This window comes from Primulina eburnea, chromosome 10, assembly GCF_022965805.1.
Source record: "Primulina eburnea isolate SZY01 chromosome 10, ASM2296580v1, whole genome shotgun sequence".
Classification (NCBI taxonomy): Eukaryota; Viridiplantae; Streptophyta; class Magnoliopsida; order Lamiales; family Gesneriaceae; genus Primulina; species Primulina eburnea.
Genome location: NC_133110.1, coordinates 12,675,404 through 12,686,816, shown reverse-complemented (window position 1 = coordinate 12,686,816; position 11,413 = coordinate 12,675,404). Strand labels below are relative to the sequence as shown.

General features: G+C 38.4%; 1 protein-coding gene, 1 long non-coding RNA gene and 1 pseudogene across 2 annotated transcripts; all 3 read left to right on the top strand.

The window, feature by feature from the left end:
- Window positions 1-470: 470 nt before the first annotated feature.
- On the top strand, window positions 471-1,311 carry LOC140803791 (uncharacterized). Its single transcript, XR_012111932.1, has 2 exons — window positions 471-720; window positions 883-1,311. It is a non-coding gene; the product is annotated as an uncharacterized lncRNA (long non-coding RNA).
- A 732-nt stretch (window positions 1,312-2,043) lies between these two features.
- On the top strand, window positions 2,044-3,471 carry LOC140842901 (uncharacterized). The gene is made up of 2 exons (XM_073211107.1): window positions 2,044-2,388; window positions 2,521-3,471. Exons 1-2 carry the CDS (start codon window positions 2,044-2,046, stop codon window positions 3,469-3,471), a joined length of 1,296 nt encoding a protein of 431 aa, XP_073067208.1.
- A 4,850-nt stretch (window positions 3,472-8,321) lies between these two features.
- LOC140803529 (probable U3 small nucleolar RNA-associated protein 11) lies at window positions 8,322-11,138 on the top strand (annotated as a pseudogene).
- Window positions 11,139-11,413: the final 275 nt, after the last annotated feature.

Here is an 11,413-nt window from a genome sequence, read left to right as displayed (position 1 = left end):
TCTCGGTGGATTAATTTGTAAAAGTGAAGTCTTGAGCTTTTCCCCTAATTTCCAGCTAGGTTTCCGGCATGAACAGTGTTTCCGTCGACATTTCCGGCAAGCCATCTTCGCGAGATCACAGTTGTGCGTTTTAGCTTCGTTTCTTGAGGTATTAAGCTCGAATTTCAGAATTTGATCGTGTTATATAGGCTGCCCGAAATTTGATTGTTAACTGAGCCGATTTAATTTGTTTTAGTCAGTTAGAATACAATATATTGAGGTATATAGCGAATTTATATTGTAGGTTTTACTGTTGGGCGAGTTAATCCAATAGTCCTTTAGAATTTACCGTGGTATTGTAAGTTGCAATTGAGGTACGCTCAAACCTATATCATTATGACGGTTATATTGGTGTATAAGAATATTCAGTGAATGTTGTTTGCTATTATGTGCATTGAATGTTGATTCTATTGCATTCATGCATAAATTATGTTGGCATAACATATTGAGCCATGACTCCTTTGACGGCTATTTATGTTGGTTCTGTTGAGATATATTGACTCATCAGAGGGACGAGTGGGTTAGGATTAGCCACATTCCCAGATGACAGCTAGGGACGAGCAACTTAGCTACTCGCATTCCCGATGCTACGTGCATGGACGAGCGGCGATTTGATGCTGCATTTCTGGCACGGGTGGCCACTGTTACTGTTGATGATGCTATTCGTTTGGACTCCATTTGGTATCCGTTGTTCCATTGTTACCATTCATGCATCGCATAGCATTGCATTTACTTGGTATTATTACATGTCTTTTATATACGTCGTGATTTTACTGGTTTGTCGTACTGGGGTCCGACCCCTGTTTTCTTTTGATGTTGTGGTTGTTTTTGATGCCATATCAGGTCATTCCAAGGGTTTTGACACGTCTGGTGGAGCGTCAGCGAGTGGTACCCAGTAGTCAGTTGGTTTGAGTCAGAGTTCCCAGATATTTATATATTATACTGGTTGGATACATTTACCAGGGAAATGCCCTGTGTAGTTGTATGGTGATGTTTTTATGTTGTTTTGGATTTTATTCGTGGTATGTTGTGTCTAGTCCTGGCCAGTGCGGCTGTAGGATATTTGTTGGGTTGATTGTGAACTTGACGTTATTTTCGAGCGTATATTGTTGTTGTTGTGTTTTGAAATTTTTGGGATGTCCTACTTACGGGGAGGTCATGCCGAAATTTATGTAGGCCCAAATGAACGTTTTAAACTCGTTTTCGCTGCTTACACCAATTAATCCTTGTTGTTTGGTAATTAAATATTAAGTAGAGCACGGGCCCTGACAGTTTGATATCAGAGCGTAACTGGGAAACGCTCGAATTAGAGTCTAGGACACTCGAGTTTAGACACAAATAAAATGATTGTGCATGTGTTTGATTATTTGCTCTTACTTGTTTCAATGTTTTGAATTAATTGTCTCAGCATGGCTAGAGCGTATTAGTTTAAGTTTATGCTTTTATACTCAACCTATTATTTTGTCTCTGCCTGTGGATTAAATACCTGTGTCTTGTAGATGGCACCTGGACGGAAGAGTAGAAAAGGAAAAGAAGTTGTCCAGGAATCTGAAGCTCCTAATGTGAGAGGACTAAACGAGACTGATTGGGGAAGACGAGGTAGTCGTCCTCGTGGTGAAGCATGAAATGTTAATGTTGAGCGTGAAGTGGATCAATTGACGAGAGGAATGGTTGAAATGGAATTAGTGATATCTCGATTTCAGAACATGCGTCCTCCTCGATTCTTTGGAAATGAAGATGGCGAGAAAGCCATAGCCTGGTTAAAAAGTATGAAGCGTTTGTTTAATATGTTTTGATTACACCCCTGATTTGCAGCTTAAGTTGGCCATTCGTCAATTAAAGGACCGAGCTCAGTTATGGTGGGAAACTACTGATGAAGCTCTGAAAGAATCAGGTGAAAGAGTTACTTAGGATGTGTTTTGCGCTCATTTTGCTCGAGAGTATTCACCGCCTTCATATTATTCCGCCAAGGAAGCTGAGTTCAATAGATTGACTCAAGGTAACATGACTGTAGTGGAGTATGCCTCTCAATTCTCAGCGCTTCTTGCCTATGTTCCTCATGTTGCTAGCAGTGATCGGAACAAGCTATCACATTTTATGCAAGGATTGAATCGAACCATTTGTACTTTGGTAGTAGCTGGAGCGCCTGTTAATTATACCGATGCCGTTGAGAAAGCCAAGAATGTTGAGGCAAGCTTACTTTTGGCAGAACCACAGTCAAATCAACCAGGTTTTCCTCAGAGTTTCGGAGGTAATGTGCCAATGTCAGTGGGTGCACCACTATACCGTCCTTTACTGACGTATCAGCCTTTGCAGCCATATCAGCAATCCAACCAGCAAAACTATAAGGCCAAAGGGAAACAATTCAATAAATAGACTCGTAGTAGTTCTTCTAGTTCTGGCAGTTAGCGAGGAAGTTCAGTTGGGTCACCAGTTGGAGTATTTTGTGATCGTTGTGGTGGTAAGAATTTCCGTACTCAGTGTACTGGAGTTCAAGGATCTTGTAATATTTGTGGGCAAGTTGGACATTATGCTAGAGTATATCCGAATACAGCAAGACAACAATTTCAGCAACCTCAGTTTGGTCAGGGTTTTAGAGGACAAGCAACTAGGCCTTTTGTTCCTACTCAGTCTTTTCATCAGTCTAGCTATCCTCAGCCTAGAGGTTCTGCAAATCAGTGTTTCCTAGGGCCACATCAGGCTCAAGTTCATGCTCTAACTCAAGATCAAGATCAAGTTCAAGACGCACAGGGAGGAGTTATCACAGATATCTGCCTTATTTTTAATCATCCTGCGCGCATACTGATAGACACAGGAGCATCTCATTCATTTATATCTGTTGGATTTGCTGATGAGCATGAGATTGCTACTAATCCATTGATAGATACTGTGTCAGTCTCTACTCCTGCCGGTGTATGTTTGATGTCTCATGAGATAGTTCTGAATTGTGTGATTAGATTCGATGATAATATTATGATAACTAATCTCATCAAGCTAGATATGTCTGACTGTGACTGTATTCTGGGAGTGGATACTCTGTCTAATTATCGAGCTACCGTTGATTGTTTCCATGGAGTTGTCAGATTCAGACCGTATTATGGTAGTAAATGGAATTTTTACGGTAGTGATTCAGAATCACGTATTCCATTAGTGTCAGCAATGGAAATGTTTAGAATCTTGTCGACAGGAAATGAAGGATTCATGATCTATACAGTTGATGCGACTCAGGGAAAAAGATTTGAAGTTTCTGATATTCCTGTTGTCAAGGAATTCCCTGATGTATTTTTCGATGAATTTCCTGGATTTCCAGCCCAGAGGGAAATTGGTTTTAGCATTGAGTTGGTGTCCGGGACAAATCCTATTTCGAGAGCACCATATCGTTTGGCTCCAGCGGAATTGAAAGAACTCAAAGAGAAATTACAGGACTTCTAGTAAAAGGCTACATTAGACCAAGCATGTCACCTTGGGGAGCTCCGGTATTGTTTGTAAAGAAGAAATACGGAACGATGAGAATGTGCATTGATTACAGGAAGTTGAAAAAAGCTACAGTGAAGAATAAGTATCCTCTGCCGCGTATCGATGACTTGTTTGATCAATTGCAGGGTACATCAGTGTATTCAAAGATCGATCTTCATTCTAGCTACCACCAACTTAGAGTTCGAGAGAAAGATGTTCCGATGACAGCATTTCGAACGCGTTATGGACATTATGAATTTTTGGTCATGCCTTTTGGATTGACTAATGCTCTTGCGGTTTTTATGGATATGATGAATCGTGTTTTTCGAGAATTTATAGACATATTTGTTATTGTATTCATAGATGACATTCTGATTTATTCGAAAACAAGGAAGGAGCATCTAGAAAATTTAAGGTTAGTCTTCCAGACACTCAGAGCAGCGCAATTGTATACAAAATTTTCTAAATATGAATTCTGGCTGGACAGAGTCGTATTTCTGGGTCATGTTATATCAGCTCAAGGAGTATCAGTGGATCCTAGTAAAGTGGAAGCTGTTATCAATTGGACAACACTGACGAATATTTCTCATATTCGCAGCTTTTTGGGATTGACAGGGTATTATAGGAATTTTATTGAAGGATTTTCTGTTATAGCATGGCCTATGACCCAATTAACGCAAAAAGATCGACGTTTTGTGTGGACTGATGAATGTGAGTTGAGTTTTCAGACTTTGAAGGAAAAGTTGACAACAGCTCCAGTGCTAGCTTTGCCATCCGGATCAGGTGGATATGTTGTTTGTTCAGATGCATCTTTGAATGGACTTGGTTGTGTTTTAATGCAAAATGTGCGAGTGATTGCATATGCTTCTCGTCAATTGAAACCGCGTGAGACCCGCTATCCAGCTCATGATTTAGAGTTGGCTGCCATTGTGTTTGCATTGAAGTTATAGCGTCATTATCTGTATGGTGAGCAGTTTGTGATTTATTCGGATCACAAGAGTCTTAAATATCTTTTCTCACAGCCTGACTTGAACATGAGACAGCGTCGATGGATGGAATTGCTTAAAGACTTTGATTGTGAGATTCAGTATCAACCAGGTCGAATGAATCTTGTTGCAGATGCTCTCAGCAGGAAAGTTCAGAATGCTATGCTGACGTCTTTGACTATCTCTAAAGTTCACGAGCAATTGGGAACTTCAGGATGGACTTATCAGATCAGTGGAGACTACTTTATAGTGTCATCTATTCAAGTTGAGCCACATATTTTTATCAGTATCAAAGCAGCACAGATGACCGATCCGCACATTCAAAGATTAAAAGAATTGTCTCGAACAGGTCAGACAGAAAAGTTTAGTGTTGCCTCATATGGTAGTCTACGCTTTAATGGTAGACTTGTGGTTCCTAATTTGATAGATTTGAAAGAAGCTATACTTCGAGAAGCACATTGTAGTCGGCACAGTATTCATCCAAGAATTTGAAAGATGTATCATACCTTGAGAGCTTTTTATTGGTGGGAAGGTATGGAGAAAGATATTTCTCATTTTGTGGCTAAATGTTTAACGTGTCAACAAGTTAAAGCCGAAAGAATGAGACCTGTTGGAATATTGCATAGTCTTGAAGTGCCGCTATGGAACTGGGAGCACATTTCTATGGATTTCGTGACACATCTACCTCGTTCTAATCGTGTTTTTGATGCGATTTGGGTGATTGTTGATAGATTGTCTAAATCAGCTCATTTTATTCCGTATGATCGTACCTGTACTTATATGAAAATGGTGAAACTGTACATTGATCATATAGTGAGATTGCATGGTGTGCCTGTAACCATAGTATCTGATCATGTTCCAAGCTTTGCTTCGAAGTTTTGGGGAAGTTTGCAATCAGCTTTGAGCACCGCCTATCACCCACAGACAGATGGTCAGTCAGAAAGAACCATCCAGACTCTAGAGGATATGTTACGAGCAGTAGTGATGGATTTCAAAGGTGGTTGGAAAAAAATCATTATCTTTGGTTGAATTCTCTTACAATAACAGTTTTCAGGCAACAATCGGTATGGCACATTTGAAGCTTTGTATGGAAGGAAGTGCAGATCGCCGATATGTTGGGAAGAGGTATGAGAAAGACAGATGTCAAAACCAGAAGTTATTCAAGAAATGAAAGATAAAGTTGAATTGATCAGGAAAAGGATGAAAGCAGCCCAGGATCGTCAAGCCAGTTATGCTAATAAAAGGCGTAGACCTTTAGAGTTCCAAGTGGGCGATTATGTTTTCTTGAAAGTATCACCATTCCGAGGTACTATGAGATTTGGACATAAAGGGAAGTTGGCTCCGCGTTATATTGGTCCGTATGGGATTGTTGAGAGGATTGGAACATTGGCTTATCATTTGGATTTACAGCAGAGTTTATCTTTGATACATAATGTGTTTCATGTATCTATGTTGCGGAAGTATGAGCCAAATCCGTCTCATATCTTGAATGTCGAGGATGTGGAGTTAGACAGTTCCCTTAGCTATGTTGAACATCCAGTGCAAATTTTGGACCGCAAGGAAAGACAGCTCAGGAGCAAGTTGATTCCACTAGTTTTGGTACAATGGAGCAGGCATTGAAGAGAAGAATCTACATGGGAATTAGAGGCAAAGATGCGACAATAATGGACTCATTTGTTTGAGAATGTAATGAATTACGCGATGTATTCTGAATTTCCTATGTATTATCAGTCGTAATGTTGTGGACATCAGTGTTGTGTTTGTTAGATTTCGAGGACAAAATCTTTTATTAGTCAGGGAGAATGTGAGGCCCAATAACAATAAGTAAGCCCAGCCCATTTCCCATTTTATTTAAACATATCCAACCCATTTTGTGTAGCGTATATCTGATGAAACAAAATAATCCCTTCTCTTCCATTTCCAGCAACCTGTCGCTCCTTTCATCTTTCTGCTTCAGTCGCGCAGCGCCACCTGTGGTCAGAGAATAGTGCAGCAGCTTAGCAAACTTTCTTCCTTCAACCTATTAGAGTATTTCCTGCCATGAATTGTAAGTTATCGAGTTCGATCGGCCCTGTTTTCCAGCACTGTGCATGAGCTTCGATTCGGTTTTAGGTAAGCTTTTGGCTTCGAATTTCGGTGTATTAATTTGTAAAAGTGAAGTCTTGAGCTTTTCCCCTAATTTCCAGCTAGGTTTCCGGCGTGAACAGTGTTTCCGGCGACATTTCCGGCAAGCCATCTTCGTGAGATCACAGTTGTGCGTTTTAGCTTCGTTTCTTGAGGTATTAAGCCTGAATTTCAGAATTTGATCGGGTTATATAGGCTGCCCGAAATTCGATTGTTAACCGAGCTGATTTAATTTGTTTTAGTCAGTTAGAATGCAATATATTGAGGTATATAGCGAATTTATATTGTAAGTTTTACTGTTGGGTGAGTTCATCCAATAGTCCTTAAGAATTTACCGTGGTATTGTAAGTTGCAATTGAGGTATGCTCAAACCTATATCATTATGACGGTTATATTGGCGTGTAAGAATATTCAGTGAATGTTGTTTGCTATTATGTGCATTGAATGTTGATTCTGTTACATTCATGCATAAATTATGTTGGCATAACATATTGAGCCTTGACTCCTTTGACGGCTATTTATGTTGGTTCTGTTGAGATATATTGAGTCATCAGAGGGACGAGTGGGTTAGGATTAGCCACATTACCAGATGACAGCTAGGGACGAGCGAATTAGCTACTCGCATTCCCGATGCTACGTGCATGGACGAGCGGCGATTTGATGCTGCATTCCTGGCACGGGTGGCCACTGTTACTGTTGATGATGCTATTCGTTTGGACTCCATTCGGTATCTGTTGTTCCGTTGTTACAATTCATGCATCGCATAGCATGGCATTTACTTGGTATTATTACATGTCTTTTATATACGTTGTGATTTTACTGTTTTGTCGTACTGGGATCCGACCCCTGTTTTCTTTTGATGTTGTGGTTGTTTTTGATGTCATATCAGGTCATTCCAGGGGTTTTGACGCGTCTGGTGGAGCGTCAGCGAGTGGTACCTAGTAGTCAGTTGGTTTGAATCAGAGTTCCCAGATATTTATATATTATACTGGTTGGATACATTTGCCAGGGAAATGCCCTGTGTAGTTCTATGGAGATGTTTTTATGTTGTTTTGGATTTTATTCGTGGTTTGTTGTGTCTAGTCCTGACCAGTGCGACTGTAGGATATTTGTTGGGTTGATTGTGAACTTGACGTTATTTTCGAGCGTATATTGTTGTTGTTGTGTTTTGAAATTTTTGGGATGTCCTACTTACGGGGAGGTCATGTCGAAATTTATGTAGGCCCAACTGAACGTTTTAAACAATAAAAAATAATGATCTTAGCATAAAAAGTAATATTTTTCATGGAAGATCCAAATAAGAGATCCATCTCACAAAATACGATTCGTGATATTGTCTCACATAAGTTTTTGCACTCAATCCGGAAGCCAATTTGCATGATTGAATTTTAGTTAATTTAGAATAAATTTTTTGCCACAATATAAAATACTTTTCATCAAATCAAGATTCTCTGCATTGGTGTCTCCTTTAAACCCTAAGCCTTCACCGCTTTCCACAGGCGAGTCTTCTGTGCTTAATAATTATTTTGAATTAGGTGTAAATACGAAAGAAATCCGTTGTTTTTTTTATGTACCGATAATCTTCGCTGCTTCACGGTTAAATTATTTCAACTCAAGATTTTTGTTAGCCCTTTATGTTTTCTGTAGTGGTTTTTGCCTTTCTGAAGTGCGTAAATTGATTTTAAAGTTCTGTGAATTTTTTTTGCTAGCATAAAGATGTCGTCTTTAAGGAATGCTATTCCAAGAAAAGCTCACAAGGAGCGCGCTCAGCCGTAAGTGTGATTATTTTTTGGGGCCATTAATTTCTTTATTTCCCGTTTTGAAATATTTTGACGTATATTTTTGGTTCACTCAATTGATGATTTGTTGTGTGTACCAGAAATTCGAGAAGGAAATTTGGGCTGCTCGAAAAACATAAAGATCATGTCATTCGTGCACGAGCCTATCACCAGAAGTAGCAGACTTTACTGGTAATTTCTACTACCCTGCGTCTTGTTGGTTTTGGTAGCATTTTGTGAACGAAATTTGGCGAGTTCTTATTTTATGGAAAGTCGCTTCTGCATGTTTATAAATGAAACTTAAGGAAAAAGCAGCATTGAGGAACCCAGATGAATTTTACTTCAAGATGATTAAAACAAAAACTGTTGGCGGAGTCCATAAACCTGAGTAAGCTGGAAAATTTTATTTTTATGAGGTTATTTGTTCTCTTTTGAGGATATTTATTTGAGTGTAATTTGAATATTAGCTGTTGAATGTGGATTTTGTAAAGGAGCCAGGCTAATAAGTACGCTAACGAAGAGCTGATGTTGATGAAGACCCAAGACATTGGATATATTTTGCAGAAGCTTCAAACTGAAAAAAAAGGTTTTATTTTAGAGTTTCTGGTTTTTTGGGTCTCGGATTCTCGAGATAGCTGTCATGCAGGTTCTTTATTCTGAAATTTAAATTTTTGGATGCAGAAAATTGAAAGACTTAATGGTATGCTGAATTCTCTTGACAATCAGTCATCATCCAAACATGTTTATTATGCCGACAACAGGTGAGTGATCAAGCCCTTTTTCTGCAGATTCTTGATAGTTTTCGTACCCATTTTTTAGAGTAGTCAATTTCATGTTATAACAGTTATGTCACCACCAAAGTTTATTATTTTCTCATTATTAGATATGGTCGCTTCTGATAGCTCAATTAATTTATTTCTTCAAAGTCATTTTATTCCCTTCTGCTTTAGAAAGAACGTCTAATATGTAATCTAGGCAATTAAGATAAAAAAATCTGAAGGCCAATTTCAAAAGTTCAATGACCAAGGGGCAATGAGACTGTCTTCCCTGGAACTTCTGTTTGAATCACTTGAATTCCATGTTTACACTTGTGTGTCTGCAAATGACATATTTTTTTTTCATCCAAGAAAGTGATTTGGTGGTAATGTACTGGTCACACAAAGTATTAATGCATAAAATGGTGCAGGGCAAATATTGATCAGTAGTATAGCATTTTGAGCTTAGTAGATATTTTTGTGTTTCATGAAGTATGATGGCTGGTTGTTGATTCTCTTTCTAGGGAGGAGGCAAGAGAAGTACGCAAAAAAGTTTCAGAACAAGGGAACCCATCAGCTTTTAAAGACTTGCCTAAAGTTATTTTGAGGTACTGAAAGCTATTTTTTTTAGTCAATTGCCTCCTACAAAATTGGATTGCCAGTTTGATAACCTGTTTCTACTTGCCTCCCCACAATTAAGATGAGTACCAAATGATATCATTACCGTCAATCCATAAGCTATATTGCAAAAACGAAGTGGACTACAAATTTTCCTTGACAATCAGAAATAATTTGCTTTAGTCTGACTGTCCTCACAGCTCTTTCATTTGTCTCTTTACCTCCCATACTTTACCCCCTTTAAGTTATCAATACCTCACTTGTTGATTGAATATGGTGATATTTGGCGCCTTGTCATAATATCTTATTTTTCTTATTGAATTTAGTTTTCAATTTCTACTTCATTGGTATTCCCTGCTATTTTTCGAGTTTTATCTTCAAAAACTTTTTTGGATTTGTTGGTCACAAATATATACCAATTGGGAATATCAATCACATGCTATGTGAGTTAATTATAATTCCATTTATGCGTGCATGATAAATATTTATGGCCGTGTGTCCTTTTTGTCTTGTCTGGACTTTCTACTGGGCTTCTATTTCTTCCCAGAGATAAATACTATCCCGTCATTGTGAGTGATGTATCTTTGTATAAATTTTATGGGAATTAGGGGATGATACTTTTCTCCATCATTTATCCTTGCCACTTGACGAACTTTGGTTCAAGAAATCGAATTGATGTACAAGTGCTAGAGCATTTAAACCCAACTGACGTTTCTTTTATCATGAACTACTATCTATCATATTCCCTAAAGGGTCTTGCTTTTTGGCAATCGTTGCTGCATTTTCCTAAAATTTAATCCTTTTTCTATGCTGTATCTTTCTATTTTGATTTTGGGTATTTAGTTTTATTCCAAATGACTTTTCTGTTTCTTGTAGAACATAACTTTATCGAATCAAACGGTTGGTTATTTGTCCGCCGTGCACAAATCCTTTTCCTTTTGATAAGTTTTGCTTTGGTTGATTTCCAAATTTCTTTTCAGTCTCTCCTTAGCTTTAGGCCTTCATATTACTTTTGTTTCTCTTCTACATCGAGGAAGTTAGACTAGAATTTGTGGTTAAGGAGTTTAGTTTAATCGTGTATAGAAACACGGTCAACATGCAGGAAGATAGATTCTTTATATCGAGAGCTAGAGGCTAGAAAAAAACGGTTAAAAGATCTAGAGAAAATATACACGGATATGTTTATGCAGAAAGAGTTACATGTATCAATATTTCAGAGAGTACGTTATACGCTTCATTTTTTCCTTGTTTCGCTGTAGGGTAATCATTTTAATGCATCATTGGTGCAGAAAAGGGGTAAGAAACGCAAACTGCGTGAAGATGAAATGGTTAGACCCACTTCAAGACTCGTGTATAAATGGCGACAGGAAAGGAAACGTTGAATAGAATACTTATATAACGAAGATTTCTTGAATGAGAACCTGAGGAGGGGACGTGCAACAATATCCTGTAGTCATGTGGGAAGCACAATTTTCGTAACTTTGTGGAAACAGCGTGATTTTTTAATCGGAACAACCGTAAACGTTGAAACATAATTTTTCTGTGACTGATGTTGGAAAATAAAGTATACTTCAATGTTTTCATAACCGGATCACCTTCATGACCGGACCGGTGATCGAATCGAAAAACACATGTTGAATTTATGGTGTGACTGAAA